The sequence below is a fragment of the Pholcus phalangioides genome, unplaced genomic scaffold (assembly GCF_987345545.1).
Source record: "Pholcus phalangioides strain wild (caught in Gottingen) unplaced genomic scaffold, Ppha-v1.0 ptg000017l_1, whole genome shotgun sequence".
NCBI classification, from domain to species: Eukaryota; Metazoa; Arthropoda; class Arachnida; order Araneae; family Pholcidae; genus Pholcus; species Pholcus phalangioides.
Window position 1 is genome coordinate 11,675,072 of NW_028301610.1, and position 18,207 is coordinate 11,693,278.

Genomic DNA, 18,207 nt, shown 5'->3' on the forward strand with positions numbered 1-18,207 from the left:
CCATCTATAAGCCACTTGCGTGACTCGCAGCACATTTCTGAACCACTCGAGGCCCATGTATAGGCCACTTGAGTGACTTGCGGCACATTTACAGATCACTTGAGGGACTCGCGCCACAGTTCTGAATCACTCGAGGCCCATCTATAGGCCACTTGAGTGACTTGTGGCACAGTTCTATATCAATCGAGGCCCATTCATAGACCACTTGAGTGACTTGTGGCACATTTACAGATCCCTTTAGGGACTCATGGCTTACTTCTACATCACTTGGGGGTTTTACGGCTTACTTCTACGTCACTTGAGTGACTCGCGGCACAGTTCTGAATCACTCGAGGCCCATTTATAGGCAACTTGAGTGACTTGTGGCACAGTTTTACTTCACTTAAGTAGCCCGTGGTGCATTTGCAGATTAATTCAGTGACTTGCGGTGCAGTTCCAGATCACTTAAGTAGCTTGCGACACATTTATAGATCAATTGAGTGTCTTGCGGCACATTTACAGATCACTTGAGGGGGACTCGCGGCTTGCTTCTACATCATTTGCGTGGCCCGCGGCACATTTACAAATCCCCCGAGAGGCCCGTGGCACAGTTCTATATCACTTGAGTCACTCGTGATATATTTCTAGATCACTCACTCGCGGCACACTTGGTGATCAATTAAGTAGCTTGCGGCACATTTACAGATCACTTGAGGGATTCACGGCTTAGGTCTACACGACTTGAGTGGCCCGCCGCACCTTTACAGGCTACTCGAGTGACTCACGGCGCATGTTCTACATCACCTGAGGGTCCCGCGTTGCATTTCCAGATCACTTCGGTGATTCACGACATACCTCCAGATCCCTTGAGTGACTCGCGGTGCACTTCCACATCACTCGAATGGCCCGCGGTAAACTTCTAAATCGCTTCAATGACTCGCGGCACTGTAATCTGGAAATGTGCCAATGGCCCCTTAAGTGATCCGCGGCGCAATTACAGGTCACTTCAGTGACTCGCAGCACACTTCCAGATCACTTGGGGGGGGGGGGTTATACCACATTTACAGATTACTGGGACAGATTACAGACCGTGGGAAAGAATTCTTCATAAGTTTACGGCAAAATACACCCTCCAGTTCTAAATTATTTTACATCGGAAATCTCTTCCCCATAGACCGAATAGCCTACATGCCAAGTTCCACAAAAATCCGGGCATTATAACCATGGCCCCCCCCCCCCACACATCCTGAAGCAGGGCCCCTAGGCTGGGATATTTCACGGGGCCCCGTTTATGATGAATTTATAGCTTTAAAAAACAAAAAAAAAATGATTAAAATCCTCCCGGGGCCCCATGGCTGGAGCCTTGTCAGCCCACCCCTTGTGGGGGGGGGCCATGATTATAACGCCTTCAAAAAAAAAGCGTACGGAGAGTCATTTTTTATTTTATTTTATAACCACCCTGTACGTAACCGCTTCTCCTTCGAGACGCGAATTGAAACGCAGCGCCACCTCGCGACGATTTCCGCGATTCCCATCGCGTATTGTTCGCGCAAGAGCGACATAACGTTCCTACACGTAATCAGTGAAGGTAATTAAAAGAAATCTGTTCGTAAGTTTTTCGCCGAAGGAATCCCAGGAATCCCTGCCGTAGGCAATAGTAAGTCACTGTTAATGAAGAAATTAAAATTATTTCATGAATTAATAATTTTTTGCCGTTTTTAAGTAATAATTCGTTAGATACGAATTCTAAAATAATTGAATATTATTTCGTAATTATAACGGAGAAATGAATTAATTACCATTGGATTAATTAATTAATCTTTTTTTTTTATTAATTCGTATAGATCACACTTTGGCGCGGATCCATGATAATTAATAATTAATTTTAAGAAATTATCTCAGTCTGTAAAATTAATTCTACTTTATTAGACAGGGAAACGACTCGCACATATGTCATGTTCTCCGATTGATTAATTAATTGAATGATTATTTGGTGATTATTAATCGATTCTTGTGTAATAAATATTTTAAAACGATCTGTGTAAATGATTTTTAATTGCCAATAATTAATTAATTACGTCAATTTTTGGAATCGCGGTTTTATCGCGGGATAATTTTTAATTAATTATCTGTGCGTTAATGACTCCCGAACGGCGTTCCGTGGAATCCCTAGAGAGAGCTCCCTATCTCTCTTCCCTGATTCTCATTCATTTTTCATATTTTTCTGCTATAAATTTTCTATAGAAGGGCACAAAATTCTAGATGGTACTGAAAAACATCCCTGCCCATGGCCCCCGACGAATTACCCGGGGGCCCTGGATAAAGCAGGACAATTGAACCCTTAAGACTAGGGTCAGATTTTTTTTTTTGGTCAGTGTCTATGTTGTTTATATCTTGGGACTCCTTATGAAACTTATGATGCCTATGGGAAATCTGACCCTTTTCGTCGGGGAGGCTAACAGGGCTCCAAACCCAGGGGCCCAGATGATTCTTATTAGTTTTTGTATTTTTCTACTATAAACTTTTACTGGCTGGGGCCAACTCGAAGAACTCGGTCAAGGAGGCCCGGCTATATGGTCACAACCACCGCTATATGGTCATTGGGGGAAAGGGGAGTCACGGGTGTATGGTCAATATAGCAGTGAAGCCGAGGCTTATGGTCACTAGAGACTGAAGCGGATTTTAGTCGGTTGAGGCCCCAGGCGCAAGAGGGCCCCTTAAATTAGAAAAAAGTGTAAAGTTTGGGTTATTCGGGGAACCGGGCACGGGCGCGCGGATTTCACGAAGCGCCCGGTGCGCCCGCCATGAAATCCGCCTGTGACTAGAGCACAACCACGACTATATGGTCACTAGAGCTGGTTATATGGTCATTAAAGCAGGGAAGTCGCGAATATATGGTCAATAGAGCAGTGAAGCCGAGAACTTATGGTCAATGGAGCAGTGAAGCCGAGAACTTATGGTCAATAGAGCAGTGAAGCCGAGAACTTATGGTCAATAGACCAGAACAATCTCGGCTATATCGTCAATAGACCAGGAAAACCTCGGCTATATGGCCACTAGACCAGAACAAGACTATATTGTCACCAGATCAAGACAACCTCGGCTATATGGTTACTAGAACTGGGAAGTCATGGGCATATGCTCAATAGAGCAGCGAAGCCACGACTTTAGGATCGCTAGGCTAGGACAACAACGGTTATATGGTTACTAAAGAAGAGGGGAGTCAAGAGTATATGGTCACTAAAGCAGGGAAGTCACAAATATTTGGTCAACAGAGCATTGAAGCCAGAACATTATGGTCGCCAGGCCAGCACAATCATGGCTATATACTCACTAAAGCTGAAGAGACTCGTTTATATGGTCAATTAGATCAGTGAATCCAAGATTTTATAATCGCTGGCTCAGGATAAAGAACTGACTCTCCATCTCTAGCGACCACATAGCAGTGAATATTTTGGTCCGGTTGACTGTAAAGACTTGGCTTCACAGCTCTATAGACCGTATACCCGGGCTTGCTTGCGCTATTGACTATGTACCCGTGACTTGCCGGCTCTATTGACCACATAACCATGACTTCTTTGCCGCTTTTTTGACCATATGGTCTCTAGAGCTGGGGGACTCACGGGCATATGGTCAAAAAAAGCAAGGAAGTCATGGTTATGTTGTCAATAGCGCCGGCCAGTCACGGGTACATAGTCAATAGCGCAAGCAAGCCCGGGTATACGGTCCATAGAGCTGTGAAGCCAAGTCTTTACAGTCAACTGGACCAGGATATTCACTGCTATATGGTCGCTAGAGCTGGAGAGTCACGGGTATATAGTCAATGGAGCAGTGACACCACGACTTTATGGTAACCAATTCAGGATAACCACGTCTATATAGTCGCTAAAGCAGGGAAGTCGGAAGGAACGGGTATATGGTCAATAGAGCAGTGAAGCCAAAATTTTATGGTCACTAGAGCAGGGGAATCAAGCGTATATATGGCCAATAGCGGATGGAAGCCCCCATCTTTTTTGGTCGCTAGAGCAAGGTCTATATGGTCGCATGAGCTTTAGGAACATGGGTCGCTAGAAGAAATGATAAAATAGTCACGAAAACATAAACGGTAGGGTATTTAATCACTGAATGAAAGATGCCTCACTTAATCGGTCGCTAGAACGTGGGAGAGACCATTTATGGTCGCTGAAAAAGGTAAGTAAAAACGCTACATTGTCACCAGAGCATAGCAGCTACGGCTATATGGTCAGTAATGGAGTGAAGATATTGTGAATAACAGAAGGAAACCAAGTGTATGGTCACTAGAATATAGTAGTCACGGCTATATGATCACTAAATTGGTGGAGACAATAGAACAGGGCAGTTTACACCTTTATGGTCTCTAGAGCAGGCTAGTCTTGGCCATATGGTCACCGGAGTGCTGCGAAATGGTCGGAACAGGAATTCTATAATATACAGTCACTAGAAAAAAATAGCCACCGTCAAACGGTCACCTAATATAAAGATACCGTTATGAGATGGTCGCTAGAATAAAATCACTGACTCAATGGGTTATTGAGGTCAATTTTTAATTTCTAAATATTTGAAAGATGCAGTCAAACCTTGATAAGTGGTCACTCTTAGATATTTGAAAATATTAACCCCCTTAAGAGGAGTGACGCGAGTGACTCACCAAGTAGATTTGATTGTATAAACAAGAATGGGAAATTCGAGCAACATTGGCGGTATCAGGCCGCAAATACCTTCGGAATTTTCTGGCGATTTATACAGGGTGTCCTGTAAGTCGTAATTCAGCCTTTATCTGTCTCATCTACCTTTCGTCGTAGAGGTATGGTTCCAGTTTAAAAAGTGTTCAAAATGTGTTCAGAAATCATCCTGTACTAGTTCTGAGAGGTAAAATACAGTGTCTCTTATGAGTCTAACAAAGAAAAATCTCATGTTTTGCGGAAATATTTGAAATGAAAAAGTGGAGAAAAGTTGGGAAAGAACAGCATAAATAAGGGAAAGGAGCTTTCCCCGTTGGTTTACGCTTTTTCCCCTCAACTTTTCTCCGATTTTTGTATTCAAATATCTCAGTGAACATTGCACTTAAAAACAGGGAAAATTTTTTTGTTGACCTCAAAAGAGACAGGGTAACAACTTTCTAATTGAAAGTTAGAAGGCAAGGTGACCGTATAAATTTTTTCATATTTTGTGACACACTGTATTTTCACTCTCAAAACTGGCACAGGATGGTTTCTGAACACATTTTGAGCATTTTTTAAACTGGAACCATACTTTTACGACGAAAGAATGAATTAGGACTTACAGGACACCCTGTATACAGTCGCCCCGTTCATAGCGACTATTACATCACAACGACTGGTACGGTAAGTCCCAAATGTTTTCATAGAACGACTATTATACAAGCATATGTTCTACTTTCGATATAACGACCCTTCCAATATAACGTCCGTTTTCGAAGCGACGAAGATGGTCGTTATATCGAGCGTCGATTGTAGTAGGCCTATAGGGCAGTGTTTCTCAAAGTCTGCAAGATGGAATGGTTCAGGGGCTGAAGAGGTCGCAGCTATGGGTAAAATATTGGATCCTATGGGTTGGCTCAAGTTGGGGGCGATGAGAAAAAAAAAAATTCTGATGAAGGTGTTTGGGAAACTGGTGTAGGGGTTCCCGATTCAGTTGTGTTATAAACTAGTGGATGGGGGCAGGACCACCAACCTTTTTTTTTTAACACGTTAACTGGTGGGGATTTTGGCCCACCAGACTTTCTATCTGGTCCACCAGTAAAGAGAAAAAATGTTCACTCGTGGTCAATGGCCGAGTGATTTTTTGTCAATCATTATGACTCCCGCTACACTGTTGGATGCCCTTTCTTCAAAGTGGTGGGCCACTTTGAATTTTTCATAAAATGGCCCGAGGATCGCAATTACCGGGGGAAAGAAGGAGAGTCTAGTCATGGCCCCTACAAGTGTTGGCTGTCAGGGTCTAGTCTAGAGACTCAGGTTGATTCTTATCATTTCTTGTTTTTTCACATTATCAATTTAGTTATAGAGGGAACCATGAAAAATATCTGCTGTGGGGACCAGCAACAGATCTAAACCCAGGAGCCCTGCTGTGAGGGGGGGGGAAGCATGGGTCCGGGGCCAGAGACACCTGATCAGAAAGGGTGTGGCTTTTGCCGTTTAATTATTCCTTGAATATTACAAGCGCGCCAAAATACACGCTTTCCCTAGCTGATCGAGTATCTAGTCGCAGCCTTGGATCGGGGGAAGGGTGTTCGCCAGCATGCAAATTCAATATAACACTTCATGTGTAATTGATAAATTATGTGTTTATTATGATGTTTTACTAAGGGGCCCTCAAGAATCACTGCTCATCTTTCAGAGTGGTTTTGATGCACAGAAAGTGGTTTGAAGTAGGGTTTATGCTTTGGTATTAGGTTGAGCGGGAATTTTGTTGATTGCCCACAACTCGGATCCGTCGCCTTAGATGTAATTTGCTGCCGTTTCACACTTGGAGTGATATTGCAGTAATGTTCAGTTTAATCAATTTCAGCTTGGTATCCATGGACAAAAAAAATGGTAGAAAGAGGCCCCTGGCTGCCCAAGACCAGTTGCAGCTTCGTAGTAAGCGCGACAAGAAGCGCGCACGCATTCAGGACCAAGAACATCGTCTCATCAAGCACGGCAAGAGGCGCGCACGCGTCCAGGACCAACATCAGCGTCGCATCAACCGTGGCAAGAGCCACGCACGCGTCCAGGACCAACATCAGCTTCGCAAGAACCACGGCAAGAGGCACGCACGCGTCCAGGACCAACAGCAGCGCCAAAGCAAGCTCGATCAATTCCTGAAGGAAAGGAGGCGCCTCATCCATCGTTCGGAGGAACAGCAGATGAAGATCGCTAAACTCGAAGAGGACAACCGCAAGACCGTCGAACTTCTCATCGAACACATGTCCATGCGTATGTCCATCACCGCGGAACTGTTGCAGAACGAAGTCTCGGGCCTCGAGAAGAAGGTGAACTCGGACAAGGAAAGGGGTGACTTCCTCCTCGCTCGGCAGGACATGAACGACATCGCTGTCCGTGTGGTGGCCCAGGTGAGGGATGCCCTCATCGACGCACATCGACTGCAGCGAAGCTTCATGGTCAACAAATCACGATGGGAGGAGCGCTTGTCGCTGAAGATGAAACTCCTGAAATTGGAGCAAAAGGAAAAGACTCAATTTCTTAAGTTTCAAGTGTAAAAGTACGCTAGACGTTAAGTGGACATGCATCACGGACAAAAAAACAACAACTAGTATATCAGCAATATTTCGAGCACTGTCTCTTTTCTAGTTAGAGTCGCGAGCGCAATTCTATACGCAAGTAACAAAAGAAGAGCACCCTAATGGAAATTCTGGCGCAATCCAATCGGCTTCAATGCCGTGTTTACTTCCGTTTTCCGAATCAATACACGCGAGCACACTTTATTGAGGCTTCGGTGAGCACCGCGGTGCTCGCGAAGAACAGGTTGAAGATGTTCGGGTTTCAGAAGAACTGAAAATCTCATTAAGAGACAAATCGAAGAGATTGGTTACAGCAGTGTTTCTCAAAGTGTGCGTCGTGGCTCCTAAGGGAGTCGCCAACCTTTGTCAGAGGCGTAGCGACAAGCTGGAGATATTGATTTGTGTGTTTATTTATGCTTTGAAGTGCTTCTTTTATATGGTTGAAATATCTATCAAACTATCCGGGGGAGCCGCAGATGTACCATGAATTGGGCAAGGGAGGCGCTGGTGAGTTTGAGGCGCGCACGCGTCAAAGTTTGAGAACCACTGGGTTACAGGAACATTCTCAATTTTGACCACGTTGGCTCTCTAATTCAAGATGAGAACTACACTCTGAAACTGAACTGAAAAAAAATCTTTATAACAGTGGTTCTCAAACTGTCCAGCCGAAATTTTGGGGGTCCGTTCTCCGGACCCTTCACAAAACTCTGAATCTCAGAGAAGAGACGGACAATTTACAAAATACAAATTAACGAAACCATAAATCTGGTATTTCATTTCTTTTGTGATAAATTAAATTAACCATTTCATTTTCCACAAAATTACTTACTTTTCACAAAACTAATGATCATTTCACGAAAGTAAGGAAATTTTTCACAAAAACGGAGGGTGAAAAATATCTGGACAGAGCCTAGTGTAGTCACGGCTCCCTTGCACTAGCGATCAGTCAAACGAGTTTCTCTTGTTCCAGTGACTGTTTGACAGTGTGCCCTTTATTCTAGCGACCGTTTAATCGCGTGTCTTTTGTTGTAGTGACCGTTTAATATGGGCCCCACATCCTGGAGCGGGGCCCCCAATCCAAACTTTTCACGGGCCCTTCTACAGCGAATTTATAGCATGAAAAAACAGAAAAGTGTGATAACTGTCCCGGTCCCCAGGATTGGCACCCTGTCAGCCTACCCTTGTGGGAGCCATGCCTTTTAACCCCGTTTCTATTGTTCTAGCTACCGTTTACAAACATGTTTTTTATTTTAGCTACCGTTTACCAACATGTTTTTTATTTTAGCTACCGTTTACCAACATGTTTTTTATTCTAGCTTCCATAAAAGCATGTCTTTTGTTCTAGCGACTGTTTAACAAATGTGGAAAATTGTGCTAGTGCGAATCTAACCCTTTCACCTTCGTCGTAGAATCCATTTAAAAACGGATCTTTTGTTCTAGCGGCCATCTACCAGCAGCTTCAACATTTTAGCCAGGGCCATATAATAAAGGCTGCCTCATGACCCACCGGAGTCGTTACCAGCTGACGCCATCGCCCTGACAGAACCGGTTAGTTGCCATTGGTTACCCTGGTATTTAAAGGTCACGCTTTAGTTAAAAAATATTAGAGCAGTGACGTCACGCTCCTGATCCGAGACCACGCCCACTGAGCCAAGGCGGCAAGAGCAATTTCAAAGGGATGGGATAGCCCTTACTATATAACCCTGTATTATACAGAGCGATCTTTTGAGAATTGTTTCCTCGTTTTAGATACTATCAGCGGAACCAGGGCTATATAATAAGGGCTGTTTCATGACACGCCGGAGTCGGTACTAGCCGACATCATTGCTCAAACAGAACCGAGTGTTCCCGCTTTGCTACTCTGTCAATTACGATAGTTTGCAATCGCTGTACTGCCCATTCCACTGAATTATTTCCAAAATTATCTTTTCGATTTCATTAGTATCTGCCTATTCATTGGTTTGATGAATTTTTTTTCCAACTATTTCAAAATTTAAATTAAGAAATTTTACATTTGCTTATCAGGTAACTTCCACTGAGAATATTTTTCTCGGATCCCCCATTTCAGTTGAATCATGTACGTTACTTTTATTGAGTTGATTGAAAACCAACTCGAGAGAGATCATTTCAATGATCTTTTGAACTTCCGAATTAATTTTTGATTATGTTTTTGCTTTAATTTGAATTACGTGTAGCTTTTAGAAGCCTTAGACTTCGTTATTACTAGAGTCTGGAAGTTTGGGCACTACAAATGGTCGAAATAGGCAGGCAAAAATGCCTAAAATAAGCACTAAAAAGGCATTTATTATTTTTGAAAGGAAGAATGAATAAGTAAAAACAAAGATATATTAAGGGTCCAAAAATTAGCTTAAAAATTGGTTCCACTTCACCCGTCCATTGTTTTAATTATAGCATATAATAACTGCATTATTATCCAAGTTAGATTGATTTCAAGCCCAAAATAAAATGTTTAGCAGACCCTCAGGATTAGGCTAATTCCAGTGCCACCATTACCAGACGCGAAGCCGGTAGAGAAAATGTCTGTGGTGCTGGGCAATAATTCTGGTTTATTTTTGTATTGTTTGAAATAATCATTATATCATTTTTATAGTTGAAACATGGAAATCTTGTATTTTTGTAAAAAAAGTTTAACGTCTTTTATATTAAAACATATGCGAGATTCCTTCAAGTGCGGGGCCCTGTGTGGCCGCATCTGTCAGACACCCCTGAAGTGGGGCTTTTCCTGATGATAAATACTAAGAGTTAGAAAATTTTGAAAAGGGCAATGTTTTTGAAGTTCTCAAGGCTCAAAATATCCACGTTTTACAGATTATGTTCTCTGAAATTCACTAATTAAATTGGAAATACGTTAAAATTGGCACGAAAATTTCAAAAACGGAATTTTTACCAGAAAAGTTTGAAAACAGGCAAAAAAAGGCATATTTTTTTATATGGCATTTTGCCTGAACTTCCCGGCTCTAATTATTACTAATGTAACTGCAACATGAAAACATGGGAAGCAAATATAAGTAAAATCCTAATATAAAATATTTGAAGTTATTTATTATCATTTTGAATGTTTAATATCAAATAATAAAAAAATTAATTACCAACTGTTTGTTGGATCTGATCCCTTTTTTCAGCTTATAGACTATAAAAATATTATAAAATTAGCACACGTGCACATTTGTATTACTACAACAGCACCATGTGAACGAGAGGTCACTCACTTAAAACAGTAATGAGCAACTGAAATATAAAATAAGAGCACATTTCTCGTGTGCTGATGTCGTCTGCTAAAAAAAAAGTGCTTGAGTAGTGACGTCACGCAGTAGCTTCGAGGCCCACTGGCCCAAGGCGGCAAGCCCGACTTCAAAGGGACGAAACAGCCCTTACTATATAGCAGTGGAACCTTGTTCTAGCTCGCATTTAACCATTGCTTCAACGTTCTGGTGATCATTCGACTGTGTGTGTTTGTGTGTGCTGGGCCGCAACTAGATACTTGGTCAGCCGGGGCAAGTACACACAGGCGCCCCCTCGTAATACTGAAGGAGAGGTTAAAGGGTTAAATTCGCACCCCCTTTTTTCCCTGCGCCCGGTGCACCAGACCCAACCTGCTTCCCCTATTTGTGGCCCTGCGTGCGTGTGTGCGTGGCTCCTTTCTTATAGTTCATAGTTCCCCAAGCTTTTTGTTCCATCGCCCCCAACTCAAGCCTACACTAAATCCAAAGCTTCTACCGCCCACTTGGGCCCTTCCATATCCTCCTAAGGGCCAGGGGGGATATGGATATGGTTTGGGAAACACTGCTCTAGTCGAAGTGGCCATTTACTCGCAGCCCTTTGCTGTAAGGAATATTCACTCTCTGCTACCGTTTCATTTTAACTATTATCTACTTACGTCTACCTTGTTCTAATTGCTCGAATAGCAGGGTAAAGTCTAATTATTATCAATGATACCAGGTGGCGCACATCAATATCCTCGGCTTGGAGTCCTTGTTGAAGTTTGGCGACGTCCCTGAACTGCTTCTATATAAAGTGTTTTATTGGACTAATTTTGTTAAGAGCTATTAATAAAGTACAGTATTATGTGCATTTAATAAAAAGCAGAAATTTATTTTATCTATGTTTGAGCACCTCACAGTGTCCTTACTTCTCCTCTTGTTGCAGTCATGGGTGCTCTAAGCCAGTGGTTCTCAACCTTTGGAAGCCCGCGGCCCGGTAAATCTCTTTTGCGTAAGTGAAAGGTCCGATCATACACACACAACTAACGAGAAATTAATGGGAAAATGAAACTGCGAATCACACACACACTCACGGCCCGGCGTGACTAGTGTTAGGGCCCGGTACTGGGCCGCTGCCCGGCGGTTGAGAAACACTGCTCTAAGCTACTACATTATTTAGTTCGTGCAATGCTTTGTCCACTCATTCGTCCAGTTCATGAGAATAATATTGTAATTTGCTTGTTTGAATAAAAATGTCTTCAATGCCTAATATGTTGCCTATGAATTATGATTATAAACATCATTGGGTTAGAAATTTTGCGGCCTACTGCGTAAAAGAGGGGTCAAGGACATCTCTTATTCAACGCGTTTTCGATCTTAAAAACTCCCTTAGCTTTTTCTATTACGAGAAATAATTTCAAAATTGATGAAAATTCAGAACTATTGCGGTGAATAATTTTGGAATTAATCAAAATTTAGAAGTACTGACAGAAATAATTTCGGAATTCATAAAAATTCAGGACGAACGGAGCAGTTAAAATTTTAGAATTAATAATAATTCTGGAATTATATATATAACGTTAGAAATAATTTTAGAATTTAATTGATTAAAATTCAGAAATAATTTTACAATTTAATTGATTAAAATTCAGAAATAATGCTATAAATGATTTCAGAATTGATGAAAATTAAGAACTAACGAAACAAGTAATTTTAAAATTAATAAAGAAATAATTCCAGAATTAATAAAGAAAGAAATTCCAGAATTAATAAAGAAAGAAATTCCAGAATTAATAAAGAAAGAAATTCCAGAATTAATAAAGAAAGAAATTCCAGAATTAATAAAGAAAGAAATTCCAGAATTAATGTGAGAAATAATTTCAGAATTTAATTGACTAAAATTCAGAAACTTAATGCCAGAAATTATTTCAGAGTTAACGAAAATGCAGAGCTATTAGGCGAAATGATTTCACAATTGACGATAATTCAGAAGAAATTCAAGAATCAGGGCCAGTTTCTCGTAAGTACGGGCCACGGGCAAACATGAATTTTGGGGACCCTTTTATCGCGTTCTTTGAGGCATAGTTACATTACTTCCCCAGTAACATCAAGAAAACGGGTAAGAGGAGGCAGGGCCGTCTTAAGTACATCATGGGCACCAGGCAATATGGTTTCTGAGGCCACTATCTGGCTAGAAATGCCTGCCTGACAATAATTTGCATGCTTGCTCTCGAAATTTTTAACCAGATCTTATTTTCATGTGGCCCTGCCGTGGTTAGCCCATGCGTTAAGACGGCACTGGGGGCAGGGGGTTCTAGAATCGCTGGACGTTCGTATATGACAGGAGTTCTTAACCTTTCTCGGCCACGACCAAAAATCAACAAAAGATTATTAACATCGGCATCTATGAGTATCGCGACCCATGGGACTGTTTCTTTTTCGAAATTAGTGAACCAGTAACGTCATAAGTGCATTTGTAACAGGACTAACTGAATTTGTACGACTCATCTAGAAGCTTCTGCGAATCAAGTTTGCGTTGGGACCCATAGCTCAAGAGTAGGCCAAGGTTACCTGGTTGTAACTGGATTTTTACGATCCATTTCGTATCGTGCAAATCTCGATTCGCCCATGAAAACTAGAGGGGCAGCAGGTGCCGCTCAAATTTTACCCTTTAACCCAGGGCCGTCTTAAGAGCACCATGGGCCCCCGGGCCAAGTGGTTTTTCTGAGGCCCTACCAAGTAAATTATATAAAATTTCAACCAAATCTCATTTTTGTGAGGCCCCTTTTCTTTTGAGGCCCCCGGGCCGTGCCCGGGTAGGCCCATGCGTTACGACGGCACTTCTTTAACCTCTCTATCATTATAAGGGGGGTGCCAAAATCCGTGCTTGCCCCGTCTGTCGAAACATCTATATAGCTGCGGCCCTACTTGGAAATCAACTTCGAGTCGTGACCCTGGTAGTGACTAGATTTGTAAGACCCTTCTCGAAGAACGGCCCGCGAATCAAGTTTAGATCGTGACCCATAGCTCAAGAATCCCTGGTTGTTAGTGGATTTGAACGATTCGTCTCGATTGCCCCCCCCCCGCGACCTACGTTTGTGTCACGACCCCAGGGCCGCAACTAGATGCTTGGTCACCCGGGCCAAGCGCGCATTTTGACGCCCCCTTGTAATGTTGAAGGAGAGGTTTCAGAATGAAATTTGCGAACCCCTTGGGTCCAGCGTCCGGGGCACGAGACCCGCCTGCTCCCCCCCTAGTTGCGGCCCTGCACGACCCATAGGTTAAGAACTCTTTATTATACGAGTATACAGCATTTCCGTATGAGGGAATTATGTCCCGTAAAAGTGAGGTGCATGGTTTTGAATTTAAATAGACAGAGTGCGCGGCGTTTTAGACTAAGGTTGGCCATTACTAGGCGAAAGCCTTGTCAGCCTGTATAATTTTTACGCATATGATTGCTGAGGACTGAAATTTGAGAATTAGTGCGTCTAATATTACAAGTTTTTGTTTTTAATTTAAAATAATAATTTTTGATTAATTATTTTTCGTATTAATTATGATTCCATGAAACCTAATTCAACAAAAAATTATATTTTTTGAAAAATTTATGAAAATTAATGTTGTTGGATAAAGAAACGGGACCGGTCTCAAAGCCCTGAGTGGAAAAAAAAGTCCCAAAATTAATTAATTCTGAAATTGAATTTTTTTCCATTGATTCTGGAATTATTTTTTTCATTAGTTATAAAATTAATTATTTTATTCTTTATTAGTTCTGAATTTTTAGAAATACTGGAATCAGTTTTTGCATCAATTCTCTCAAATTACTTCGTGCATTAATTCTTAAATATTGCTTCTTTCATTAATTATGAAATAAGTTTTTCAGTAGTTATGAAATCCCGCTGCCATTTGAAATTGCTTTATCATTAATTCTGAAATTATATCTTTAATTAATACTGAAATTATATCTTTGAATTAATTCTGAAATTATATCTTTGAATTAATTCTGAAATTATATCTTTGAATTAATTCTGAAATTATATCTTTGAATTAATTCTGAAATTTCTCTTCCATTACTTCTGAAATCGCTTCATGCATTAATTTTAAAATTGTTTTCCATGAATTCTGAAATTGCTTCTTCATGAATTTTGACGTTGCTGTTTCATTAACTATGAAATTGCTTCATGCATTAATTCCGAAATTGCTTCATGCATTAATTCCGAAATTGCTTCATGCATTGATTAATGATTGAATAAAATTGATTTTATCATTAATTATGCCATTGCTTTATAATTAATCATATAACATTAATATTCAAATTACCTCATGCATTAATTTTCGAATTGCTTTTTTCCTTTTTTTTGTGAAATTACTTTAGCATCAATTATTAAATTATATATCTTGCATCAATTCTCAAAAAAACATCATGCTTTGATTCTGAGAAATCGATTCTTTTTCATTAATTCTACAATTATATTTCGTGTGCAACAGAATATATTTTCGCAACAACACGTGGGTATAAAAACATGAAATATCTCTGAAATACAATTCATAATAGGATTTGTAAACGGAAGAAATTCAAATTCGTGGAAACGATCAGACAATATACAATGAAACAAAGAAAGATATTTTGCAATAATATTTATCGCGCGATTATTGTTCGGCTGGCAGCAGGGAACAAATGGCAATTATATGCCGTGGGAATGGCTCCCACGGCCGCGTCTGGCAACGGCGAAACAAAGGCCAACAAGAACAATATTGTACTTGATTGAGAAAGTCATGCTATATTTTGATTTTATTTATTTTTCAGGTCGGAATTATTGCATATATAATAGATTGGAATCGGGGCCGTCTTAAGAGCATCATGGGCCCCCGGGCGAAGGGGATTTTTCCGAGGCCCTAACAGGCAAATTTATATGTATGCTCCTCTAAAATTTCAACTATACCTCATTTTTGTGAGGTGCCGGGTTGGCCCATGCGTTAAGACGGCACTGATTGGCATGAGCAAAATTGTCGATTGTTGCTAAAAGATGTGAAGCACTGAACAGGGAGCCGACGGTTGTACCGGGAGGGGCGTTTTTTTGAAGGGGAGAGAGGGTGAATTTACAATAAAAATCATTTCTTTCATAAATTCTGAATTTCCTTCATTTCGGGAAATCTGCACATTTTCATCTAGAAAGAAATAATTCTGGAATTATTTATTTCATAAATTCTAGATTTCCACAATATCTGGAATTATTTTATAAATAAATTCTGAATTTTCATCAATTCTGGGATTCTGAAAATTCTCATCAATTCTGGGATTCTGAAAATTCTCATCAATTCTGGGATTCTGAAAATTCTCATCAATTCTGGGATTCTGAAAATTCTCATCAATTTTGAAACAATTTCATTTTTATTCTAAATTTTCATTTATTGTGGGATTCTGAATTTTCCATCGATTTTAAGATTCTGAATTTTCATCAATTCTGAAAATTCTTTCTTTCATTTATTCTGAATTTTCGGACGTAATATTACGTCAGAAACATTTGAAAGGGTCAAATAAATTATTTTTGCTCAATATTTTTAATTCGTTTCAGCTGTAAACGCCGTTAGTGCCCTATGGATGATTGATTGTTTTGTGTGGTATTTGTATTGTTTAATTGTGCAATTACGGTCAAACCTCTTTAAGTGGATGGCTTTAATCTTCTCTGTTACCACTCAAGCGGCTCGCGGCACATTTATATGTCATTTTAAGCCAATGGCATGCATCAAAATCATATAAGCGACCCCAAGCACATTTCCAAATCGCATATGTGACCCCGAGCACATTTCCAAATGACTTGAGCTATCTGCGGCACTCCCCCAGTTCACTCAAGTGCCTCGTGGTACATTTGCACCTGCTTAAGTCGCTGTCAACTGCCGAATGATTAAAAATATGCATTTCAAAGTGTCTAAACATGCATTTCAAAGTGTCTAAACATGCATTTCAAAGTGTCTAAACATGCATCCAAATGTACCTAAAATATGCATTTAAAAGTGCCTAAGAAATGTGGCTGAAAATAACTCAATGGTGGAATGTTTTCTTGAAAAAATTAAAGAAATTTGATTAAATTCGTAGAGTGAAAAGATAATTTTGCAAGCATTAGTACAGTGCCAATAGAAAAATACAAATGCTAAAAATATGCGCTTATTCTAAAGCACTTCTATGTAAAGTAATTCTATGCACTTCTCTTCTCGATGATTTTATGCATTTATATGCACTAACTATAAAATGTGCCAAAACACCCAATTGCATATGCACCTGAATATAATCCGGGCTCTAGTGTAATAAATGTTTCTCGAATATAATTGCAATTTCATCCTTTTCCCTGTGATTATCAAAAACCATTTGTGCAGCTATTTTCTTTCATTTCAGCTAGCACTGACAGAATGGACAGAAAGAACCACAGTGAGCGTCTAGCAACTGCCCGCTTCTTCCGGACTCAGCACCTCCAGGCGCTGACGCTTCACTTGGAGATAATGGAAAAGCGTATCAATCTCCTAGGACAAATCGTGAGCAGCCATTCCAACGCCCTCGGCAAGAACGTCCGCCGGGACCAGAGTGGTGCTGCAATCGACGCAGGGCCGAGCCGAGAGATGGACGACGAAATCGTGACCCTGGATCACGAGCGCAGAACCCTCATAAGGTTCGCTTCGCAGCTACGAATTCATATCCAAGAGATCGAGAGTATGGAGCGAGAAGGATCTGAATGAAAAACCCCCAAGCTCTAACTTTGTTTTCTGTCTAGAGTCACTATGTCTATTTCAAATAAGCGTGAAATAAGTTCTGTAATCTTTTGTAATTCTCTGTAATCTTCTGGTCATTGCGTTACAGCACACTCAGTTATGTATTGTGAATTTTGATTGAATTATATGTATTGTGAACTTTTTGATTCGAATTAAAAAAGGGGACCTTATTCTTCAATGTATTGCCATTAGTATGAATTATGGGAATCACAAACATGCACCATTATGCAGTAGTACATTCGATATAATTAAAAAAATATATTAGAGCACTTCAATATCAGAGCACTTTTAAGCCCCGTTCACATGTGGGAGAGAAACTAATAAAAAAAGTCCATCTTTTTTGGGTTGGATTGTTGGTCGTCTTCGACCTTCTCTCCCATAATCCTTTGCGCCGCGAAAACTACTGTAAGCTCCTCCGTCAGCCATCTTGAAACCACTTCCGTTCAACCCGCGAAACCAGTGACGACTTCCGGAAAGAAGAGGGGGATTACCGGCATTAACTAAACGTCATGTGAATGGTTTGTAGCGAAAATCTCCCCGTTACCGGGAACTTCCCGGGATGTTTTATTGCGCATGTGAACGGGGCTTTATTACACTGAGAAAAAAGGGTTTGTATGCTCTACAAAATATAAACAAATTCTATAGGCCAGTGGTTCTCAAACTCTCTCTACCCGTGACGCCTTTGGCTTTGTCATCGTTTATTGGCGGCTGTCAGGAATAGTCTAGAAAAGAATCATTTCAAAGCACTGAACGGCACGTATCAATACACCAACTGTTCGCGACGCCCCTAGCAGCCACGACTGGCACTTTGAGAACCACTGAATTAGGCAACATTGAAGGATAATAACAAGTGAAAAATACATCACCAAAAATGGGTGCTGTCATAGGACAGGCCATCGTGGGTTTCATTCAGACTGTTAAGCTGGTTGCAAGACCACAGCGCTACGCCGTGCTGAGCCGCTCAAAAACCGGTTGTTG

General features: G+C 40.8%; 1 protein-coding gene across 1 annotated transcript; it reads left to right on the forward strand.

The window, feature by feature from the left end:
* The first annotated feature begins 1,604 nt into the window (after nt 1–1,604).
* On the forward strand, nt 1,605–17,296 carry LOC149072381 (uncharacterized). The gene is made up of 2 exons (XM_089247176.1): nt 1,605–1,636; nt 16,859–17,296. The coding sequence occupies exon 2, from the start codon at nt 16,873–16,875 to the stop codon at nt 17,194–17,196; it is 324 nt and encodes a 107-aa protein (XP_089103302.1). The 5' UTR covers nt 1,605–1,636; nt 16,859–16,872; the 3' UTR covers nt 17,197–17,296.
* Nucleotides 17,297–18,207: the final 911 nt, after the last annotated feature.

Excerpts from the sequence above, each read along its gene's own strand:
- LOC149072381 (XM_089247176.1), top strand. The coding sequence starts at position 16,873 with ATGGACAGAAAGAACCACAGTGAGCGTCTAGCAACTGCCCGCTTCTTC.